This window comes from Nannospalax galili, unplaced genomic scaffold (genome assembly GCF_000622305.1).
Source record: "Nannospalax galili isolate Female #2095 unplaced genomic scaffold, S.galili_v1.0 scaffold761, whole genome shotgun sequence".
NCBI classification, from domain to species: Eukaryota; Metazoa; Chordata; class Mammalia; order Rodentia; family Spalacidae; genus Nannospalax; species Nannospalax galili.
In genome coordinates this window covers 2,440,318-2,449,971 of record NW_008346389.1, presented here as the reverse complement: position 1 = coordinate 2,449,971, position 9,654 = coordinate 2,440,318, and the positions used below count along the sequence as shown (strand labels likewise).

At 39.3% G+C, this 9,654-nt stretch overlaps 1 protein-coding gene across 2 annotated transcripts in view; it reads left to right on the top strand.

Moving 5' to 3' along the window:
* The window catches only part of Cemip2 (cell migration inducing hyaluronidase 2), an 80,784-nt gene that overhangs the window by 45,383 nt on the left and 25,747 nt on the right, over window positions 1–9,654 (top strand). For both annotated transcript variants that reach the window (XM_029568141.1, XM_008842780.3), the window contains exons 12-15: window positions 628–716; window positions 5,392–5,523; window positions 6,767–6,802; window positions 7,750–7,905. In XM_029568141.1, coding sequence (XP_029424001.1) covers window positions 628–716; window positions 5,392–5,523; window positions 6,767–6,802; window positions 7,750–7,905 — 413 coding nt within the window. The remainder of the gene's footprint in view (window positions 1–627; window positions 717–5,391; window positions 5,524–6,766; window positions 6,803–7,749; window positions 7,906–9,654) is intronic.

The following is a 9,654-nucleotide window of genomic DNA, read 5'->3' as shown; positions in this document are numbered from 1 at the left end:
CATACTTTTATGAATATGCATGTACACATATATATGTATAATATACTGAGTCCATTACCTGTGTTTAGACCTGCCCACTTGGGATTAGATAAACTCTCAGGGAGCTAGTCCCTGCAGAATACCGACTCTACCTCCCTCAGCATCCATTGATTGCCAAAGGCAGTCCTAGGGCTCTTCATCCTGAGGTGGGACCCCATGACTTTCCCCCATCCACCTTGGCATGTCAGCCATTTTTGTCATTATCCAGATCTCATTAGACTACCATATTCTGGCGATTTCATGGATGCAACTTTCCTTCATGTGTATCTTATTCTTCTATGGGACCATGGTTGTGTGTTTAATTGCATCTCTCCCTGATCGTTTTTATATCAGCAACAGCAAGGGCTATATTTTACTTGTTAATTAATGTAGACAGCATCAAGTGCAAACTAAATAAGTATTTGTTGAATGACCAAACGAGTAAGCTAAAAATACTGAGGAAGTGACTGTTCTCACAGCACCTTGGCTTTGTGCTTACTCCACTACGCCATTTCTGGGCAAATGACAAACGGAAACCATTTGGGGCTTTCTGAATGGAGATGCACCCTGGGATCCATATTCATTTCAGTCCATTGTTGTGTATTTCAGGCTGGCTTATTTATTGACAAAGGTGTCAAAACAACCAACTCCAGTGCTGCCGACCCAAGGGAATACCTCTGCTTGGATAACAGTGCGAGGTAGAGCTGGTGATTAAACTCACACTCAGACCTATCTTTCCAGGCCAGAACTTAAAGCAAATGGCGTTCTTTCCTCTGGTAACACACGTAGAATGGCGTTTTCAAAGCTTGTATAAAAGTTTTGGAAAATCCCCCTGTTGTCCCAGGTCCAGAGCCTGGGCATTTATCTTGCTGAGATGCCAAGGAAGTTGATGCTTTTCTCCTTTTTCGTGTTATAGTGAGTTGCAGAAAGGTAAAGAAAGAAGAGAGAGAGATGTTGACAAAGGTTTTGGATTTGGGAAAGAGTCCAACTCATGAAAAAAACAAGTTAATCCCCCCCATACCAAAGCATATAGAATTTATGCTTAGTGATCAAAATGGAACATTACATTGAATTTATTTCAAGGGAAAGACCCCAGATTTGATGATTAAGCTGGCTGTGGTTCAGTAGTCTCAGGTTTACTTCCCATGTGCTACTCTGTCATGTAACCACAACGTGTGGTTGGGAAGTGGATCAGCATTGCAGTGGGATCTCTGACATGCTCCACATCGGCCAAAGTAAACAAAATGTCTCAGATGGAAATAAAATGTTCTGGAAAATATGGCAACTTAAAGTCATACTCAGTAGAAACCTGGTACTATTTTTCGGTACTTCAAGTTTATTGACTAGCATATGAAGTTGAATGGGTGGTAGACTGAATAGGCTTTTGTTAGACATTTGAAAGAATGCCAGGTCAGTTGTTATAAGAGAATAAGGTAGCAACCACACTGGAGGTTGATGAATCTGACTTAATGTGGGAGGCAGAATTCTTGCCGTTTGTTATGAAGGCATGAGGTTAGGAGAAAGCTGGGGAGAGCATGGTTTATAAATTTCTCAACAGCATTCCTGAAAGGCCAAATTAAGCACAAATCCTTTTAGAGCAATGATGAGATAGCATTTGAAGCCTCCAAACTGTGAGCATAATGTAAATAAAACGCAAAGTATTGTACACCTTGTTAGGTGAGCTATAAGAATTAGGAAAAGAGTAGAAAAACTTAAGTAAAAGGAGCATATAAATAAGAGTTAAATTATGAACCAAAAATATTGGCCAAAGTAGCAAAATAAAGAAATTGATATGGAGGCTGCCCCTCCTGTTTTCTTTCCTTTGTTTGGACAGTTTCACTATGGCGCCCTGGCTGGTTTAGAACTCAAATGCATCTACCTGCCTCTGGCTCCCAAGTGTTGGGGTTGTAGACATGAGCCACCAAACCCTTCCTTTTATAAGATTTTTATATTTGGTAGAATTAGAAAACACTACCTTTGCTGAGTTTGTGTTGCCAGAAAAATTGTTGAACACAACACAATTGCCTCTTTTTCCTGCCTTAAAAATAATTTATATGGGACTGGGGAGATGACTTGGTTAACTCGGTGCTTTGCAGGCATGAGGACTTTAGTTCAATCTCCAGCACCCACACAAGCCAGGCATGGTGGTGTATGCTTGCAGTCCCAGCACTGGGGAGGCAGAGAGAGGAGGATCCCTGGGGATTGCTAAACAGTCCAGCAGAATCACTAAGCTCCCAAGTTCAGCGAGAGACTGTCTCAAATAATAGTGTGAAGAGTGCATGAGGAGGAAGACACCTGGCCTCCATATGCATGCGTGACACGCATGCATACACACAAACATTATATATGTTTGTACATGTGTGCACATATAGGTACACACATGAATGGAGGAGTATACATTGTAACTAAACTTGGTAATAAAACACTATCCATTATGACCTAAGAAGTTCTTTACCAGATAGATATGTACATATTATGAAAATGGTAATTTTTCCTCTGGTTCGTCCTAGCAAATCATAAATACATACATATTGGTTAGGAATTGGACTTTATTAGGAAGGAGTTACTAGAAGGAACTAATTAGAGAAGAAAAATGACAAGACACTTGGCAGCTACGTACCTGTTTAATTTCATATAAAATAATGTGTAGGCTATGCCTATGTGTGTTTATGGGATCTGGACATGAGTAAAAATGATAAAACACAAATGAGTAACAAATCGAATTAAACACAGGGCTCAGGGGATCCAACAGATACTCAGTCTGTTCATCAGAGAAGAGGTTGTCTTTCCCTTTGACTTCAAGATGTGACACTGCAGGATGTAAAGATAGGAAATCTTTTTAGAAATATTTTTATTGATTCTTTGAGAATTTCATACGATGTGCTTTCATCATTTTAACCCCTCATGGCTCCCCTAACTCCCAGGTCCAGCCCTACTTCCCTGTCTCCCCTCCCCCAACTTCATGCAAAGATGGGAAATCTTAGTTTGAAATGGGGAATTTCATCCAAAAACTGAAAACAATAAAGCATTATAATCAACTAGTACATTAAAGCAGAGGAGTGGGATGATTGTATTAGTTTTATTGTTGCTGTGACTAAGTATTTGAGAAGAAGTAACTTAAGGGAGGAAGCGTTTATTTTGACTCACACTTTAAGAAGGGATTCAGTCAGGCCATCGTGCTGGGGGCCATGGTGGCAGGAGTAAGAGGCAGCTGGTAATACTGCATCCACAGTCAGAAAACAGAAGAAAGCTGGTGGTCAGCTAGTGTTCTCCTTTTATTTCAGTCCAGAATCTCAGCCCATGAAATGCTGCCACTGATATTTACGGTGTGTAATCCCACTTCACTTACTATAGAAACTTCCTTACAGATTGCCTAGATGTTTGTTTCCATAGTAATTCTAAATCCCATCAAGTAGAAATCAGTATTAACCATCAAGGGGCTGCAGAGATGGCTCAGCAGATAACAGCACTTGTTGCTCTTTCAGAGGACTAGAGTTTAGATCCCAGCACCCACATCAGGTAGCTCACAGCCACCAGTAACACCAGCTGCAGGAGATCCAACTCCCTCTTCTGGCCTCTGTTGCGTGTGCGTGCGCATGCGCGCACGCACACACACACACACACACACACACACACACAAATGAAAGTAAAATGAAACTTAAAAAGGATTCACCATCAAGCCAGGCATGGTGGCACGCCCCCTTAGTTCCAGCACTCAGGAGGCAGAGACAGGTGGAACTCTGAATTCAAGGCCAGCCTGGTCTACTTAGTGAGTTCCAGGTCAGCTGGGGCTACAGGGAGACCCTGTCTCAAAATAAAATAAAATAAAATAAAATAAATAAAATAAATAAAATAAAATAATTTTTAAAAAAGGATTAACCATCACAATGTTAATGATGAAAAACTAAGATAATTATCTGAAATTTCTATATACCAGTGAAGAAGAAGGTGGAATTGGGGGCACCGCTTTGCTGCAACTGTCAGTGATTGGGTTACATGAGTAGAAGAAGGTCAGAAAAGATGAGGTTACTGCAGCGGAGAATCAGATGTTGCTTTTGGTACCCCTCCTTCATTTTTAGAACATTACATAGCTTTCGTCAAGAGTTCTGTCTGCATGATATTATAGAATCACTGCAAAGTTCTTGAGCAGTAAGTGCAATACCAGAAAAGTAGTTGTTGGCTTAGTGTGAGGCTTTTACAACTTAGGTCAGAGCTAGGGTAAGGCCCCCGGATATGTGTGGAAGGATGGATACAACACTTTATCCCTGCTGCCTCCTTCCCATCGGCACCACTAGCATCTGCCTAAAATACATACAGAGCCCCATATGGTTCTGCAGTCCACTCCCCAGATAACATCTTGGAATGCTGGAAACAAGAGAGAAAAGGGAAATCTGACCACATCCCTTTGATTCCCTGCTTCCGTTGACTCCCTGTTGCTTTTTGAGTAAAGAGCCACACATGCACCTTGTACTTGGCTGCCTCCCTTCTCTCTGCCCTTGCTTCTTCTCCAGTGACTTGCTTGGTATACAGTGTGGAGCTCACCCATACTTGAGGCATCTGAACTTGGTGTTCTCTCCAGAAAGCCTTCCCATTGCTGTTTTCTGAGCACCTACTTGGGCCAGCAGTTATGGTAACCGCATTGTGCAAAGGATGCTTCCTGTGTGATTGAAAAACTCAGTGCAATGAATTGATTTTTGGAAAGCTGCTTTCTTTTAAATTTTTCTTTTTTATTCTTCCTCTGTCTTCATGAGATGATAGACTTCCAGGATTGAGTTGTTATATGGACAGCTTTTGACATCAGGTTTTTTGCTATTTCATTGAGGTCCTTGTAAATGTTTCTGAACAAAGAGAAAAAAAATGAGAAATTCAGTCTTTGTAATGAATAATTCAGTTAGTCTTAGTTGATGTATTTTCAATCTATCTGTTGGACCTAGTTTTGTCTCACAAGCACACAACTCAGTAACATAAGTCACATATACATTTATGTTGGAATATATGACTAATTTTTGCAGTGAGTTTAGATTAGTGACATGTGACTCAGGAATTTGTGAAGATAACTGGCACTCCCGGTCTGCACATAGGCATCTTTGTGTGCAAATGTTTATAACATTCTGTAGCATCCTTCTATATATAAATTAAAAAATTTAAGAATATGTGAAGACATGTTTTTGGAAACTCATGTGCAAATAAAATGTTTTCTCTTTGAGTATTTGAACTATGAATAATTAAGTTGAATCTTAACATTTTAAAATTTTATTTTGGCCAAATTTAAATCCTGCTTCTTGACCCTTCACCTTGTTACTATAAATAGCCAGATTATCTTCCTTTTGCTTACTTTCTAACACAGCCCTGTTTTTTTTATTAACCCCACAGGTTTCGGCCTCATCAGGATGCAGACCCTGAAAAGCCACGTGTTGCTGCTGTCATTGATAGGCTCATTGCTTTTAAAAACAATGATAATGGAGCCTGGGTCAGAGGAGGAGATATTATCGTTCAGAATTCAGCGTGGGTATTCTCTTCAGAGCTATTATCTCTTGACACTCTCCATTATTTCTGAGGATACCTATCTGTCTCTCTCTCTCTCTCTCCCCCTCCTTCCTTCCCTCCTTCTCTCTCTCCCTCCCCACCCCCGCCACAGGATTTCATATATCCTAGGCTATGGGATCCCACTGTGTAGCAGAGACTGACCTTGAACTCCTGAACCTCTTGCCTCCACCTCCCAAGTGCTGAGATTAGAGGCATGTGCAGCCTCTAATTATAGCCAGTTGGATTTTTTTAAAACTGAGTAGATTAAGTGCAGTGATAATTCCTGGAATCATTTTATTAGTATTAATGGACAGGACAGGCTCTGAGGACTGCAAATATTTGGAATCATATTATCCTGGTGCTTTTGTAGGAGCTGAACTTGTCTAGTGACTTGAAAGCTTTTCCATGAGATAGACCAGAAACTGGGAATTTAGCCTTATGTAACAAACACCGTTTATGTCAGGGCGCTAAATAAAGATTTTGAAACTACTTGGATTTTTTTGTTCTTCTTTTTGGAAACCCTTTAAAAATTTCAGATCCTGCCATGCCACTCAAAACAAAAGCTGTACAATTCCACCTTGAAAGTCTGTTGACTTAGCTCTTACTTGAGACAGGAAGCATTTCTCTTGTTTTTTTCCACTCGTGTAATTTTAGGAGAGACTTGGTGCATATTTTTCAGTGTTCAGCAGTCTTGGAAAAAAATTGTATTTTCTTTCATTAAGCATTAGCTTCTTGGCTCTTCATTGTCATCTTGCACTTTTTCACCCTAATTTAATATTGTTTTGATTCTGTAGAAATGCTTAGGTCTCATATTGAAGGGTTTTGAAGCAAATACCATGATATAATTTTTCTAAAAAATAATGATAAAAATAGAAATTTTAGCTAATCCTTTTATATATTGCATGGAGTATGCTCGGCACTATTGAAATGCTTCAAATGATTTGGTCTGTTTAATTCTCTCAAGAATCCTATGAGAAAGGTCGTATTATTTTTTCCACACATAGATGAAAAAGCTGAGATAAAAGGCTGAGTATCAGCTCATAACCGACAGGACCAGGATTTGAACCTGGCACCCTCATTTTGAAATTGGTGTTTGGTGACTCTAAGTTGAGCTTTTGTGTGGTTGAAGAATGAGTACTGTGACCTCCTGGGCTTGTGGCCAGGCACTGAACTACTTCCTCTGTGATGGGATGCCAGCAATGTTCTCTCATTTTTGTTACAGATTTGCAGATAATGGAAAAGGATTGACCTTTGCCAGGTTTGTAATGGCTTAAAAACATTTATCTGACTATTTTAAAGCTATAAGGTAAAATTACCCTTAGTGTTTTTGTTTGTATGTTTTGGGGTAGAAGTAGAGAGTTAACTTAGGGATGTTGATATTTTATTGGAATTTTAAAATAAACACTGTCTTCTTGATACCACTAGAGGGCCATTTTTTATTGACAGTTGAATTTATGCCAAAGTAGTAGGTCAATTTAGCTGGAATTCCACAGGAGGGAGGGTAGGGTAATCATAAACTGTTTAGAAGAAAATTCTTGAACTGTAGACTAAAATTCTTTTAAAATAGAGTATGAAAGAGGAAGATAGGCAGGGTGCAGATGGGAAACCCTTGCTGTCTTAACATAGCTGCTTTAACATAGAAATAATTTTTAAGAACTAATTCTTCATATATATACATATATATGTATATTTATATGCCTATACATATGTGCATGCATGGGTTTTTTGTGTGTTTTTCCACAGGGCTGGGGATTGAACCAGGGCCCTCTGCGTGTACCTGCTTGCCAAACATTCTGCTGCTGAACCTCATTGCCAGCCTTTTGCATTACACACATTTTCTCTGGATTATGATTATTCTACTAGCCATGCTACACATACTTATCATTTAATTGCTGTATTCTGGGCAAATTCTTTCCCATTTGCAATATTGTTGCTTGAGACTAATCAGCTCCTGCTAAGAAATTAAATTCTGTATGTTTATATATAATTGTCAAGCCATTCCCTAATTTATAAAAGAAAGGTATTTTCAATGTGAAAGCAATTTCTGAGGATTTATAATGTATATTAGAAAAAGGTATTAGCTTTATTTTGTTTCTTTTTCTTTTTTTTTTTTTTTTAATCTTTTAAAGGTGTAGCTTGCCTTCTTTTGGGGGAACAGTTTAAATTTCCTAGAGAATGTGTTTAAGGATTGTCCTCTTTTACCAGTGATGGGAGCTTCCCAAGTGATGAAGGTTCGAGCCAGGAGGTGGCGGAGTCTCTCTTTGTTGGGGAGAGCAGGAATTACGGCTTTCAGGGTGGCCAAAACAAGTACATGGGCACTGGCGGGGTAGACCAGAAGCCTCGGACGTTACCTAGGAACAGGTGAGCAGGGCTTTGGTACTGGAATACTAAACTGGAAACAGAACTTTTTTATGTAATAAGCCTGGACAGACTGCTCTTTGACTATTCTTGTTACTATTGACTATTCTTGTGACTATTCTGTTACTACTGACTATTCTTGTGACTATTCTTGTTACTTTGACTATTCTTATTACTAGTACTATTATTATTATTATTGTGTATTTTTCTCACAGAATTTTTCCATGTCATAGATTTTTATTACCAGTTTTAAAAAAGAAGTTGCTCTTGTTTCTTATTTCTTACATAAGACCTTATGTAAGTGGATTTTTTTTCTTGTAACTTTTTTTTTTCTTTCTTGAGGCTTAGAAAGTTGCCAAACCATAAACTATGACATTAGGTCAGTTTTCCCTTAATTTGTGATGCTGGTTTTCAGAAATAGCCACTGGAAAAAGGAAATTACCTATGAAAAGAGTCCTAGAAAATGAGAGTTGATGGGTGCCAAAGCCAACTTAAAACCTGGCCGACCGACCGAGGCTGTGTAATTAATGGGTTTGAGATGGTGAAGGGTGGGGGCAGAACTGGGCAGGTTTTCTGTCATAGTCACAGAGTTGGTAAAGCAGTAGTTAGCAATAGATTCTTCAAAGCTCTTAGGGAACTATGAGCTCCTTAACCCAGGACTCAATTCTGAGACTCACTTTGGAGCTGCCTTCATTTTACTTATGGGAAAAACAAGTACAATAAAATCTCAGTCATAAACTCGAGCTCTCACTTCTGAGCTGAAGCCATGGCCCATCAAGAGTCAGCTCCTTATGGGAGTGCCCTTTCTGGATGTGGGGCTGGGACAAGACAGGAGTAGAGCAAACGGACTCAGCTTTCCTGGTTCCAATGCTGGCCTCTCTACACTGGTGCGTGTCCCTGTACGTAGCCAGCATTAGTCTGTGCCACTCTGTGTAAGATTCCTTGGATCTGGTAGTGCGCTGGGGATCAAACCCAAGGCCTCATGTATATGAGGAAAATGCTCTGTGAACTATACCCCTCAGTCCTACTTCAAGAATCTTTAGTAGCTAACATTTTTAAAATGCTTGTCAGGGCCTGTTCTAAATAGCAGACCTCCATTTAATCCCTCAAACACAGCCAGATAGCTACTGTCATCCTCCTCTTCAATAAACGACAGCTGGCTAAGTAGTGGAGGTGGGATTCAAACCCACTTAGTTTGGGTTCATGGTTATGAACCCATGGTTAGTGTGCTTCATGGTTATGCTCTACTTCCCTCTAACTGCATTTAACAAAAACACAGCTGTTGGCTGTGGTATGGGCTGCAGTGTGGTGGTGAGCAACTAGTTTCTGTTTTTATTTTATACTGACCTCCAGTTTTGATTTCAAAGTGCTTATTGTGATTTAACTATGGAAGATTGTCTGAAAAAAAGTCCTCTTAGATTTATGGATTCTAGATTTATTTCACTGTATTTAGTCTCTTCTACAAGAGTGAGTCATTTTGACTTGTGTGGTTAGAATCTCTGTGTGACCTGTAGTGTCTTAACCAGGCAATGGACTTTTCTTGCTTGTTAGTGTGAATGTTTTTGTTGTAAAGCATGGCCAAGTTGCAAACTAATTGTAGAAATCCTCTGTGGTAGCATTAATAAAGACTTTATAATGCAAAGAAACCTAAGGCATTCAGAATAGTGCAGATTTAAAAAAAAATACATAAAACCATTTTATTGTAATGAACTTAAAACATCAGGTATTATATATTAATTTCTGGTTAATAAT